The 13,526-nt window shown below is 44.6% G+C and overlaps 2 protein-coding genes across 3 annotated transcripts in view; both read right to left on the minus strand.

The window, feature by feature from the left end:
• On the minus strand, positions 1–2,447 carry LOC115399002 (desmoplakin-like). Its single transcript, XM_030106098.1, has one exon. The coding sequence runs from the start codon at positions 2,350–2,352 to the stop codon at positions 283–285; it is 2,070 nt and encodes a 689-aa protein (XP_029961958.1). The 5' UTR covers positions 2,353–2,447; the 3' UTR covers positions 1–282.
• The window catches only part of dst (dystonin), a 98,700-nt gene that overhangs the window by 50,798 nt on the left and 34,376 nt on the right, over positions 1–13,526 (minus strand). For both annotated transcript variants that reach the window (XM_030106091.1, XM_030106092.1), the window contains 21 exons: positions 12,155–12,248; positions 11,899–12,053; positions 11,318–11,801; positions 11,090–11,218; positions 10,925–11,002; positions 10,674–10,835; positions 10,266–10,370; positions 9,987–10,082; positions 9,771–9,896; positions 9,530–9,682; positions 9,284–9,438; positions 9,045–9,171; positions 8,682–8,865; positions 8,190–8,347; positions 7,930–8,108; positions 7,710–7,848; positions 7,429–7,622; positions 7,168–7,330; positions 7,000–7,083; positions 6,363–6,470; positions 6,170–6,268 (listed from right to left, as the gene is read on the minus strand). In XM_030106091.1, coding sequence (XP_029961951.1) covers positions 6,170–6,268; positions 6,363–6,470; positions 7,000–7,083; positions 7,168–7,330; positions 7,429–7,622; positions 7,710–7,848; positions 7,930–8,108; positions 8,190–8,347; positions 8,682–8,865; positions 9,045–9,171; positions 9,284–9,438; positions 9,530–9,682; positions 9,771–9,896; positions 9,987–10,082; positions 10,266–10,370; positions 10,674–10,835; positions 10,925–11,002; positions 11,090–11,218; positions 11,318–11,801; positions 11,899–12,053; positions 12,155–12,248 — 3,172 coding nt within the window. The remainder of the gene's footprint in view (positions 1–6,169; positions 6,269–6,362; positions 6,471–6,999; positions 7,084–7,167; positions 7,331–7,428; positions 7,623–7,709; positions 7,849–7,929; positions 8,109–8,189; positions 8,348–8,681; positions 8,866–9,044; positions 9,172–9,283; positions 9,439–9,529; positions 9,683–9,770; positions 9,897–9,986; positions 10,083–10,265; positions 10,371–10,673; positions 10,836–10,924; positions 11,003–11,089; positions 11,219–11,317; positions 11,802–11,898; positions 12,054–12,154; positions 12,249–13,526) is intronic.

A 13,526-nucleotide genomic window follows, 5' to 3' on the forward strand; every position in this document is an offset into this window, starting at 1 on the left:
TTCAAAAAGATGGATCGTTTAACAAGGATGTCAATACGAGAATCAAACAATGGACAAACAAATGCTTGAAAGAAGGGAAACTGAGAAACGATGTTAAAAAAAAAGACATTCATTATCAAGTTAAAAAGAAAGAACCTCAAAAGTCATTATCAGTTGCATCAACCACCGGATTAAAATGTGTAACTCAAGTAAGCATTCAGCAGTGAAGTAAAAGCACTGCTAACAGCCAAGCAAAACTGTGGGACTATCTATTTGCAGGTTTTGCTTTTATGCTGCGGGTATTCATGTATTTACAATGGTTTGTTGATATGCCAAAACATAGTGTAAGGTTGATTTTGGTCCAAGACCATGGACTTTTGCAGCTTCGAGTAACCTCAACCCGGTGTGGCAGTCGTACATGCTTCTGTCGAGAGCCTCCTTAAAGGTGATTTTCCTCTTGGTCTTGGGGCAGGTGAGACTTTTGGTGTGGGACTTCTCGTCTTTGAGCGCAGTCACAGTGGCTTTGTCAACAAGGCCACTCTGTATGACTTCTTCAGGTGAGACTCTATCATGAGTGTCAGGATTGATCAGTCCTCCGGTCAGAAGCTGGAATTCAATGCAGCGAATGCCAGCATCCTTTGGGAAGAGATTTTCCTGCACAGCCTGGGACACAGACATAGTCTTTGCAGTCTTTGGGTGAACTATGCCATTGTAGGCCTGCTCAAACTGTTGGAGGTGCTGATTTAATGACTCATCCAACAGACCTCTTTTGAGAGCCTCGGAGAGATTAACTTTTTCTCCAGAGTAAGGGTCGCATATTCCTCCAGTGCAGGCCTGAGCCTCTAATAGTCGTAAGGCAGTAGCTCTATCAGTTAAGCCCTGTTGGAAACCCTGAAAGACTGACACCCTCTTCTTCTGAGTGATGTCCCACAGGCCAGCGATGGGGCTGTTCACATCTTCCACAACGACCATTCTGGAGAAAATGAGATCTGTAATCTCATAGATACTTAAGAGACCATTGCGGTAGCTCTCCAGCTCAGACGGTTCAAGAAATCTCTGACTCAGAGCAGACTCCAGGCAAAGTTGACGACCGCTTTTGGCATCGGTGAGGATGTGAAGCGGTTTTCCGCTGGCGTCCACAGTGGACCTCTCATTCCACTCACTCTCTTGCTGAGACAGAAACAGGTAAGTGCTCTTGTCGATGTGCTTCCCCTTGAACGCTTCATATGTTGACATCTCGGTACCGCAGCCACTGTTGACAACTGACACTCTGTGAGAACTCACTGGAGACGTGTTTGTCAGATGTCTCTCGCCGAACGGGAAGAGGAACACGCCACCGTCAATGTCATACAAGCACGCCTTGAGTAGGTCAGAGTAGTACGCCTTCTGTCCATTGTCGGGGTTGTGGAAACCTTTGAGGCTACTCGTTGGATCGCACAGACTCTGCAGAGTCTCTTTGTTCAGAAGACCCTGGCCAACAGCCATGGAGGGTGGCACCCTCACACCAGTCTCTGGATTGAAAAGCCCACCAGTTGCAACCTGGACCTCAAGGATCTTTTTGGCTTGGTATCTGTCAAGAATCCTTTCCTCCATCGCCTGAAACACGGGCATCTTTTTGCCCTTGAAGACGTACCCAGTAACAGCTTTCTCTGCCTCCATGAGTCTATTTTTCATGCCTGCATCTACGATCCCTCTCTCCACTGCTTCGCTGACGGACAGTATTTGTCCTGTGGTCAGGTCGGTGAGGTTTCCCGTTGCAGCCTGAGCCTCAAGTAATTCAAGTGCATATGTCTTTGCCAGGAAGCCCTTTTCGGCAGCCTCCAAGAAGGATAGCTTTTTCTTGCTCGACTCCACGTAAATTCCCACAATAGCAGTTGGTCTGCCTGAATTCTGAGGAAGCAATGCCTGAACTTGTTCCATGGTGATCAGGCCCAGCTCAAGCTTCCGCAAAACCTCCTCATCTAAAAACCTGAACCTGATGAAGCGTTGAACATTTGCACTGCCTTCCGGAAGATTCTGAGAGACTGAACATGCCCCAGTGAGTTTTTTATCACCACCTTTCGTTGTTTCTGATGTTGTTACAGTTTCAGTGATTTCTTTGATTTGATAGCTTCTTGTCTTACTGGAACTAGTTTCACTGGGCTGCTGGGCCTTTAGTCCGCACAGAGCCATGTAGCCCTGTGTTGTGACAGAAGCAGGCGAGTTCTGGTGAGTCACACTCTGCACGTCTTTTTGATTATTTGAAGTTTTTGTAGTTATTGAATCATGGAGAAGGATTCGGTTGTGAGAAACACTGGTTTGATCTTGCTTGACTTGTTTATTTCCTTCGGGAGCGGGTCCTTTCTCAACGACTGCCATCTGTAAATGTGACATTACAAGAAGTTTTGAGTTACAGATGTAAACACTCAATCACATCAACAAGTAAACAATAAAGAATTAGCATTTTTTAATTTTAATGGATTTTGCAATAAATATCATGAATTTGTGCAATAATGCTGAAGTACCTGTGAGAAGTCTTTCATTTTGTATAGATCATTATCCATTTTCCATTTCACATCGTCTTTTGAGGACACCATTTTCTGCATCACGTTGACGTCAGGTTTCAGCTTCTTATCTTCCTCTCTGAGCATCAGAAGCTTTTCCTGAAGGCTTTTCACCTCTTTCATGTACGACTCAATCTGCTCCCGAAGAGCTTTCGCTTCGTTGTCTTTCATTGTCAGTTTCCACTCGCTGTCCCTGAACAGCTGTTCAAACTTTGATGATTCATTGGACTGTGTGTTGCAAAGACTCTGCAAAGCGGCGATTTTTGAGTTGAGTTTGGCTCTCTCATCCTCAAGTTGAAATATTTCTGATTTTGCCTTTGAAAAGTCTTGCCCCAGCTTGGTTTTTTCTTGCTGCAGAGTGTCCAGTTTGGTCTGGAGCTGCTGGTCTGTTTGCTGCTTCGTTGTTTCCACGATGGTGTGGTGCACGGTTTTCGTCTGCTTCACGTCTTGTTTGAAATACTTGTTCAGCATCTCGGCCAATTCCGCACTGTGCTTCGATCCTCCGCTGTCACTCGTGATTTCTGTCTTCAGCAAAATAAGCTTCCTCTCTATCTCTGACTGTACAAGCAACAGCTGCCTCTCGTAGCCCTCCTTCTGAAGTTCCAGCTTACTTTTAAGTTCCTCCAGCATTTTCTTGCACTTGTCCAGTTGTTCTTCCATCTGCTCGGACCTCAGCTGGAGGACGGAGTTCTCCTGCTGCTTTAGCTCCGCCTCCGTTTTCGCACGTTGCAGCTTATCTTTTAGCGCCCTGACTTCTGATCCCAGTGACACGTTTTTCTCCTGCGCCTCAGTTTTCTCCCTTTTCAGGATTGTGTTCTCGTGCTGGAGATTGGACCTGGATTTGTCAGAGGTCGACATCACTTCTGTGATACTTGCTTTATTTCTTTGAAGCTCGGACTCAAGCTGCATTATTTTTGATTCCTTGATTTTTCGTTCTTTAGTCTCTCTGGCTAATTCATCCTTTGTTCTCTGGAGAGAAGAGTTTAACTCTGAGAGTTTAGCATTTAAGCTATCGACTTTCCTCTCTGTGGCTCTCTTATCGTTCTGAAGCGTGTAAATTTCCTGCCGCATGGTTTCTGAGATTTTCTCTGTGCTGCTAGCCAAATCCTGAGCTTTGTACTTATGCTTGAAAAGCTCTTCTTCTGATGCCTTTAGTTTATTGAGATGTCTTTGACTCTCAGCTGACTCCTTCAGAAGCTCTGCATTTTTCTTATTCAGCATCTCATTTAAATCACTGATTTCGGCATTTTGCAAATCAACTTTTTGATTGGCCAAATTTTTTTCAGCCAACACCGACTTGAGCTCTGATTTTAATGATGCAATTTCTTGCTCATAACTGGAAATATTTGATTTTAAAGTTTTGATTTTCTGCTCCAGTTCAGGCATTTTCTTCACCTCCTCGCTGAAATGCTGCAGTTTAATTTGAAGCTCATGGGAGGTTTGGGATTTCTTATTTAGCTCCTCCTCAACGATTTTGACTTGGGATTTGGTGCCTTCTACCTGAGATTTGAAGATTTTAATCTGCTGATCCTTGCTGTCAAGCTCTATTGTCACCTGATCAAGTTTGGCTCGCACATTCTTCAGATTCTGTTCCATCTCTACGTTAGTTTGCTTCAAATCATCCATTTTTCTCTGCAGCTGAGAAGCAACTAATTCACTTTTCTGAAGTTCTGCTTCGAGGTTTTTACATTTCAGCTCCAATGACTGCTCTGATCTTTTCAACGAGGCATTGTCTTCTTTTGCTGTTTGGAGTTGCTGCTTCCAGCTCTCAATCTCTCTCTTTAAAGTCTTGATCTTTTGCTCGGAAACAGATCTCTCTTTTTCCAGCGATTCCATTTGAATCTGAAGGCCTCTGAGATCACCGTCAGATGAGACATTTATCCTCGTCAGCTCATTGCATTTAAATTTAAGCTGATCTATCGCTGCCTGTTTTGACGCCACCTCTTCCTCTAAATTGGTAATTTTGTAACCGTTTTCCTGCTCGATGGAGCTTTTCTTATGCAGCTCTCCCTGGGTGATCTTAAGCTGCTCTTTGAGGCCCTCCACTTCAGTGCTTTGGAAAAAGGAGTTTTGCTCCAGCGAGGACTTTGCTCTTTGCAGAGATCGGATTTGTTCTTGAAGTTCATTCATTGATTTTTTCATGAACTGCATTTCCTGCTGGAGATCCTCGGCTTTCTGTCTCATCTGGGTCCTCTCCGTCTCCATGTCCATCTGCAGTTTCGTCACTCGGTTATTGCTGTCATCCAGCAGCTTTTTATAACTCTGCGCCTTCTCCTCGGCCATTTCCACCTTTTTCTGGACCAGGACCAGCTCCTCTACCTTCTGCTGGAGGGCATCCACCATCACACTGTCAGGTTCTTTAGCTGCATTTGACTTGGGTTCACTCTGAACCGCTGACTGGCTGTCAACCACCACAAACTCCTCGGATGGGGCGCTTCGCTGCAGTTCCTCCTCTCTCACAAAGACAGCTTCTTCCACAATCATCTTTCTTGTAATTTTGGGATCCTGCACTTTGAGATCGTCGGCATCGCTTGCTTTCTTTGAAAGCTCCTCCAGTTTCTTCTGAGCCAGAGACAGCGAGGCCTCCGACTGCTCGATGAACAGCTTTGCATGCTGCAGTTCCTGCTCAGTCGTGGCCTTGTCTTTAACCGCTATCTCCAACTTAGTGCGGAATTGGTTTACGTCGTGCTCGAGCTGCGATTTCTTGAAGCTGAGGTCCTCTATCATCTTTTGCTGTCTTTCGATTTCCTCTTGTTGTTGTTCCAGCTGTGCTTGTCTCTCACCGAGCAAAGCCTCCTGCTCCTCCACGCGTTGTTTCAGTTGGCTAATCTCTACTTCCCCTGTCACTTTGAGGAGCTCCATGTCCTCCGTCCGCTTTGCATTTTCTGCTGTTTCAAAAGCTTTTCTTCTCTACAATGCAAAAAAATAAGTCATCCACCGTGTCACATTCGACTGATAACTGTCAAGTCAAGAGCAGTGATGTTTTGCAGCCATTTCTCCAGGAGTTTCATGTTACAACTAAATTTTAACCTTTCATCAGGCATGTGGCCAGATTTTATCAGCTGTGTTTCTGCTTATGCTTCCTAAACTAAGCATATTAAAGGATATAATAGAAAATAAGGGGTAAAAAAAATGCTTTATACTGGATTTTGAAGTGGTTCTTTTTCCAATTAATTTCATTGTGTTTATTCATCCAACAACAGTCACAACACAAAATCCTGGAGAGGCTTTTTTTTCTGAAAGAGAGAGACTCAAAAAGGGTTTTTATCGTCACCCAGGAAGTCACCGTCCCCGGCAAGGAATCCCTGCACATGCAGACATGCACCACTGTTCTGCATTTCCGTTGCTTCTTTGGTGCACTGAAGCAAATAGTCCTCCCTCTGGATGTGCCGGCCATATCTCACAGATATGACCCTCGGAGAAAATCAAGACATAAGCAGCACGGTAAAGAGAGACACTGGCATGTTTTTGGCTGGTTTGTAAGATTTTCCTCTGAGCATGGTACTAAAAAAGTGGTGATGCAAAAGATAAGACATAGAGATCATGCAAAGATAAAGCTGAATAAGCGCCATGTTTGTACGGAAAACATTTATCCCAAAAAAGCCGAATATCAAAAGCCAGAAGTTAATAACTTGTGAAAAGTTCACCTCCTCATCTTCAGTTCTCTTCAGTGTTTCGCTGGCAAACTTCACAAACTGTGTCATCAGCGTCACCAAAGCCGTGTAACGTGTTCGGAGATCCATAAACTGCAATTTCAAGCAGATAAACAAATAATTTGAGCAGTTGCTAATCACTGAGAACTAATCTTACTCTGCTGATCCGTACGAAATCTTCTTTTACCTCCTGCTGAATGGCATCAGAAGAGCTGTTCAACCGGCGCTTCTTCAGAGGAGATTTGTGTTGGGAGTCCACCATCGCCCTGAATGTCATCAGCTGAAGTTCATAGTCCTTGAAAAAAAGTTTGACAGGTGCAGATTGTAATATTTTTGTTTGGGTTAAATTACCATGATCTCAAAAATATAGTGAAAAAGCAACTGGAAGGTCATTTTTAAGACAATTAAGTTAGTTAGTTAAGTTTTACAGTACAAGTTTGCACCACAAGATGGTGCAATTACTTAAAGAAGCAGCACTACAATGACCCTCATCACAGAGCACACACACAACACACAGGCATGTTTTTGTACTGTAGAAGGAAAGCAAAGTACCCAGAGGAAACCCATGCACACATGGGGAGAATGTGCAAACTCCACACAGAAAGGCTCCTGGCCAGTATTTCAACCCAGACCTTCTCACTGTAAAGAGAGGCCATCCTCCCCTGTGCTACTCTGAATCCAATGATATTGAATTTTAGGAAATTTAGCAAATAATTTAGCTGTCCTCCAGTAAATATCACACTATACAAATACTGAAAATTCATAAAGTACTCTTGAAATTCTATTAGAATGATTCAGTATAAATACAAGTTCAAATCAATTACCTTCATGGCAGACGAGTAGTGCTCCGAGTACTTCTGACATTCATCGATTTTCCCCTGAATCTGTTCAATTTCACCAACAAGAACCTATAAAAATAAACAGTGTAATTATATTTTATATTTATAAAGTACAGGTGCTCTTTGTGTTTGTGTGGCACTGTATTTTTCTACCTTCTGCTTATTTAACAGCTCAGCAAGCGCCTTGCTGTCGTCAGGCTTGTTCTCCTGAGCCTTCAGCTGCGTCGCCTCCATTTCTCGGACCCACTCATCCAGACTGCCGAAGGAGTCTTTGTAGTGTTTCAGTGATTTGCTGATACCATCCAGGTCTCGAAGCCTGAAATGAAATCAGCAGCTCAGAAAATGGCATATTTTTTGCATGCACACAAGGTAAATGAATAGTTATAGATCAAATATGAAAAAACACACACAAACCTGCTATCAATCTGAGAGTGTATGTTCTGCCATCTCTCGCTCAGCTGATCTGCCTTCTCCTTATGCCAGTCCAGGTCAAAGTCTCGCTCGTTGTGAGCCTTGAACATGCGGTCGCTGACGACGCGGGCTTTCTGCAGCTCGTCCTCCATGTCGTGGAAAACCTCCTGCTTCTCGTCGATCTCTGTCCGCCATTGCTGCGATCGTGGAGAACAGCGATCGTTCAGTGAATTTAACCAAACTGGGCATTCAGGGTGAAATGGTGCAATCATTCAACGTCTTACCTTTAGTGTGGAAATGACATTTTCGATGGATTTGACATCAGAATTTATGGCTTCTTCCTCATAAAGTTTGGATTCAAAGGCCTTAACCAACGCCTCTGCACTCTGGCTGTGATTCACCACCAGACTCACAGTTTTCAGTCTGGAAAAAGAAAGAAAAATGCCTTCAGAGTTCTGATTTCTTTACTTTGTTCACGAGGAGGCCACGAAATGAGGTTCTTACTTGTCCATATAAATGGAAGACATGGAGTGCACTTGGCCCATACTCTGAATGACCACGGAGAGTTCAGAGGACAGTGTCGGCGCCGACGGCGACCCCGCAGCCTGTCTGAGGAACACCTCGCACTTCTCCTTCAGGACGTCCAGGTCCTCCTTCAGCTTGTTAAGCTCCGCTGTCTTCTTCTGCAAAGCCAAAGGCAGACACCTCGTGTGAAAACCATAACAGCATGAGAACGAGCGTTGAAGCCCAGATGTGTTCTGCACCTCGTGCTCTGTGATGCGCTGCAGGCTCTGCTCCAGGTCGTCTCGTTCCAGTGGCGTGCGGATTTGCCTGATCAGGTGCTCTTCGTGAGCCTCCAGGTGCATTCGGAAGTTGCGTATTTCTGAGATGTATTGATTGTAAACCGACTCCTCGTGTTCCTCTGTTGGAAAGAGCAGAACAAAAATTAAACAGACTATCTAAAATAAATCACTGTGTGATGTGTAAACCTGATTAATTTAAAAATCATGAGAGTTTAAGAGACATTACATGATCAGACACAATTTGAAGTTTTTTTTATAATTACACCTCTAGATGGCGCCATTATCCCAAATCTTTGGCAGTAGAAAACATATGCACCAATACATGTGTGCTTGTTTCCATATAACCTTGCGACTTCACCCACATTTTCTAATAAATAACAGCATGTTACAGACATGTAAGCATCTGCTATGAGAACTGTCTGAAAAGCAGGGGAGGAGGGGGTGACGCCTTGCCTCTCTCTGCAGATCGGAGCAGTTCCTGGTAGTACTCCTTGCAGGCCGCCACGTCTCTCTCCAGCTGCGTGCAGTCGGCCACGGTGAACACCTCCGACTCCTCGCTGTCTTCCAGGAACTCGTCAAAGTGAGACTCCAGGTTGCTCAAAACCTGCTGATGCTCACCGGGTAGCATGGTCTTTATCTGCAAAGGTCAGAGAATTAAAAGAAACTAACTGAAAAACACATTTTTAGGATGGCCATTAAACTCAGAGTCAATTATTAACTCAAAACTAAAACTAATCATATTTTATATTAATCCTTTTAAGGAAATTCTTTAATTAGGAGTGATTATCAGCTGATAAGACAATGACTCAAACATACTGAGGACACGTTCCAGTTGCGAATGGCTCTTATGTCAGCCATGAGATAATGATAAGACACCACACTCTTCATGTTGATGTGGGAGTGGTGCCACAGTGACAGGACGTTCTGGTACACTTGTTCAATTCTGCAGGAAAAAGCAAAAGGTTTAATTAAAAAGTAGCATCAAACAGCATGAAGTGTCGTAAAGCGGCTATTTTTGCTTTGACTACAGTGCAGGAAACTGAAAATCGTGTCACCTTGCAGCCATGTCGACAGCCTCCTTGTTGGGTGGAGGAACGGTGAAGCAGACTGAAGGCACCATGGCCTCGTTTCCTGCTGGGTTGATGACTTTCCACTTTGCCCGGTGCGAGTTATTGGCCAGTACGCACTCATCATCCTTGTAAATGGTAATCTGAGCGAGAAGGGGTAACATTACAGTTTTATCCTCGCAATTTAGAAACGACATTAAACTTTGTGTAACGTGGCAACAAAAACAAACAAACCTCGATCTGACGGTAATCGCAGATCGCTCTCACAGGGATGGAGGATCGCAGGGAGCTCTCAGGGTTTCTCGGCCTGAGCTGCACGATGTTTTTGGCCCGTCCCACTAACCCCGCTACTGTGTTTCTGTACTGAAGAAGCTCCTCTTTCTCATCCTGAGGACACACAGAAAAGCATTTCTTCCTCAACATCTCTCCCAGCTCCCCCTGTGCATTCACACCTCCTGCGTTTCTGTCACATTACCATGGACTCCTGAATCAGGTCCTCCAGTCGGTGGAGGCTGCTCGTTCGATCACAGCTGTATTTCCTTTGAATTGAGTCCTGCAGGTTTTTCAGGTAGTCCAATGACTCTTTGGCATCGCTGAAGTACTGGAAAAGTGGAACAGAATGTGACTTTATATGTTAGAAGCACATAATAATGGCTGTATTTCATGAAAAAGGTCACAGATTTCCTCTCACCTCAAAATAAACAGCGTTCTCCTTGAGGTGCTGTTCTACACATGAGCACAGCTGTAAAATCCAGCTCCACTGTGTCTGCATTGCAGCTCTGTATGCCTGGAAGAAAAAAAAAAAGAAAAATACATAGAGGAAAATGCTGTGGCTGAAAAATTACAAGCTGAGGCAGGACTCGACAATCTTTTAATGATAGGACGCAGGGTGGAGGCCCCGCTGCAAAATTTGGAATTAGTCAAGCTGACCGCAGAACTAAGCATCCAGGAAACACACACAAGGGCTTACTTCAATAGTTAGCCTGGCCGGGTGGTTCTTGAGCATGAGGCGCTCTGCTTTGTCCTGCACAGACTTGATGGCTTCCTCCTTTTCATCCAGCTCCCTCATTAAGTCCTGGATAAAGACATTATGTTCAGTATCGCTGGCGTTCAGCCACTGTAAAGGAGTCCATCAGCTCATGCAATTTCAGATCCTGTCTCACAGTCACAAGTATCAAATTAACACTGAGGCCTCTACTCATGCATCTCTTTTGTGTGATTATTGAATAAATACAGGAAAAAACTAAGCAAGACTGTAAAAACTGCAACAGAGCAGCTATTGTCATCTTTGTTGTTCTGTCAACACCGATATTTCCACGGATCAAGTTTAAGGATGGCAAAAATAACCACCCTTTCAAAGGCAGGAAAAATGACTCACAGCGTGGTAATCTCTCTTCTTGGAGATGTGGCTGTTGCGATCGCTCCAGTCGAAGGCCACCTCCTCCTCCTCCTTCTCGTTCAGCCAGATGAGCTCTTGAGTCGCCTGCGACACAAAGTCTTGCAGGCTCTCCAGGCTGCTCTGCCGCTCCCGAGAACAGGTCTGAAAGGCACAGGAGTTTGTAAAAGTCAGTCCACCACAAAGGCCCAAATCATTTTGGAGCGTCTGGAGGAGTCTTGAGATGGACTCACCAGCAGCCTTTCGTACTGCTTTTCCAGTTTGCTGAGCTTGTCTGAATAGGTGAGCTTCAGGGGGATGGTCATCTGAATCTGGACAAAGAATAAACACAGTTGAAAACAGATAACAGATAAAGAATTTCTGCTTGATTCGTATGCAGGATGGAAATTAAAACTTACTTCACTTAGTTTGGCATCTTTGAGACTCATCTGAAACTCTTCAATGGCTCGATGCACATTTTTGTGGTTTTCTAAATGCATTTCCACGCTGGGCAGGTCAGATCCCCACTCTGAGCGCTCCAGCTGTATCTTTAAGTATGAAAGAAAAAGAAAATATTCAACATCCGTCCAAAGAGTCCTAAAATTACAGCAACAAAACCGCTACAAACAACCAAGTTGAATTTTCACCTGCATTTCTTCCACCCAGTTGAGGAGATCCTGAACGTATTTCATGTTGACCTCCTCTTCCGTCATGTTGGGGTCGGCCAGAGACGACTTCAGCAAAGGCTTTCGGATCTGGATATGCTTCAGCTGCATGAGCCCACCGGGGTCCATGCCGCCGCCAACGCCGCCGCCGCCGCTCCCCATGTAGCTGTGGACCGAAACGGGCTGCATGCCGGGGGTCAAGGCGGGCGTCAGGGACGGGGTGAGGCACGGCGTAAGGCTAGAGGTGAATGTGGATCCAGGGGTTCCTAACCCCCCCGGGGTAAGTGCAGGAGTGAGCGCTGGTGTCAGGCTGGAGTTGATATTCTGGGAGAAGCCAGAGTTCAGGCTTTGCGTGATGCCAGAGATCATCATTTTGGTTTGTTCTGTCGTCAGGGTGCGACCTTTGCTGTAGATGGAGGAACATTCGGCTCTCAGCGTGAGGAGATCGTCCCGGAGCTTTGATACTCTGAAAATTAAAGAAAACAATAACATGAGCTCTCCATATCTAAATATCTTTAGAGAGATTTACAGAATTTAAATATGAAAGAGGGCAGAATTTGTACCTTTGGACAAGTTGGTCTGCAAATGGAAATTTCCCGTCCAGGAGAATCTGGATGTCCACGACCTGCTGCCTGAGGATGTTCTCACACTCCAACAGGTAACCAGCAATCTCTGCTTCATTTATGAACTGAATGCCAGACTCAAGGCGTTTTGCATCCTTACAAAGTCAAGAGGGGAAAAGAAAAAAATAAATAAAAAAGCCATGTACATAATCTGCTTATTTATCACACCCTAAAATGAAGCTTGCACCAAACTTACAGACTGCAGGGCCGTTCTAGCCAATGCCAGCTTGTCCTCGCCATTGACACAGTCCCGTTGCACCCTGTTGGCAATCTGCTGCAACATCTCAAGCCTTCAAAAACAAACAAAAAAAAATAGATATGCAGTCATTCAATTTAATTCTATTGGACATATTCAAGTCAGCCACAAAACCATGGAACTCAAAACAGACCACAACTAAAATACTGCAGATGAAAAATTCCAATTTGTGTAACTTAGAAAAATAAATTTCTGAAGTTATGAATACATTAAAGTTGAAAAAATTCTCACCAAATTGAAATAAGTACACTGTTATCTCACCTGGATCCAAAAGCAATGTTGTTATTGAGAAAAACCGAGCTGTTTATCTGTAAAGGCTCGCTCAGCCGGACGTCGTTGGAGCCGTAGCTGGTGAAGCTACTGTTGCTGACGGACGAGAGCCCGCTCAAATAGGCCATCTTACTTCAAATTGTCACTGCTATTACCAGCTTTAAAAACAACCATCCATCTCCACCATCCTGGAGTCGATCTAAACCCTGACGGCTGGACTGCAGAACACGCTTATTCCCAAACTGATGGGACGGCTCCAGAATCGCTCCTATTTATAGTGTGGCAGCCAGGTGAGGAGCACGTCCAGAATCCCACCCTGAAACTCGATGCTGCCCTTAAGGGACAAATATCAGCTGCAGGTTGAGGCAGCGCTGCACTCTGAGAGGTGAGACTGTATGAAACACTGCCAAATGCCTGTAATTGCTGTTTCTGCCCACCTGCACCGCGCCCTGCACTGATGCTGTAAATACACCACGGTTTTAAGACCATGAATGCAGGAATCAAAATATCAGCGTTTCTAAACTTCTGTCAACAGAAAAGCTCAAAAAGGGACATTTCAGTTGCCACAGAAACCAGCAATACAAAGCACAAATCAATATTGACGGAAACAGAACAGACACCGTTCAAACTTGTGTGCAAGTTTGTGCAAAAACAAGATCGGTCTTGTTTTTCCTAACATCATTCTTCAGCAGTTTCTTTGTGTGCTGCAGAAGCTCAAACATCACTTTATCAGTCGTCAAATGGAAAGAAAAAGCACTATTATCACACGCAAAATAACAGCTTACTAGTAATCCAGAAACGCTGTGTCTGCACTTTCTGTACCGGATGAACAGAGCTCACCTCCCCTCTCAGTCTCCTCTGCTATTTAAAGAAGCACTAAAGAGAGTCGTATAGATCAGCTACACACCTGACTGGCTTAGAAACTACAAAGCTTCAAGCTGGGAAACTGCTCAGAAAGTGTTGAGGATGGCAGGAAACAGCATTGGGACCCCATGGCCTCCCATCCTACAACGTCAAAGGAGACCACACCCATCCAGAGCAT

Source organism: Salarias fasciatus, chromosome 13 (assembly GCF_902148845.1).
Source record: "Salarias fasciatus chromosome 13, fSalaFa1.1, whole genome shotgun sequence".
Classification (NCBI taxonomy): domain Eukaryota; kingdom Metazoa; phylum Chordata; class Actinopteri; order Blenniiformes; family Blenniidae; genus Salarias; species Salarias fasciatus.

What these genes read in the sequence shown, in the direction of transcription:
- LOC115399002 (XM_030106098.1), bottom strand. Translation starts at nt 2,352, where the DNA reads ATGTCACATTTACAGATGGCAGTCGTTGAGAAAGGACCCGCTCCCGAA.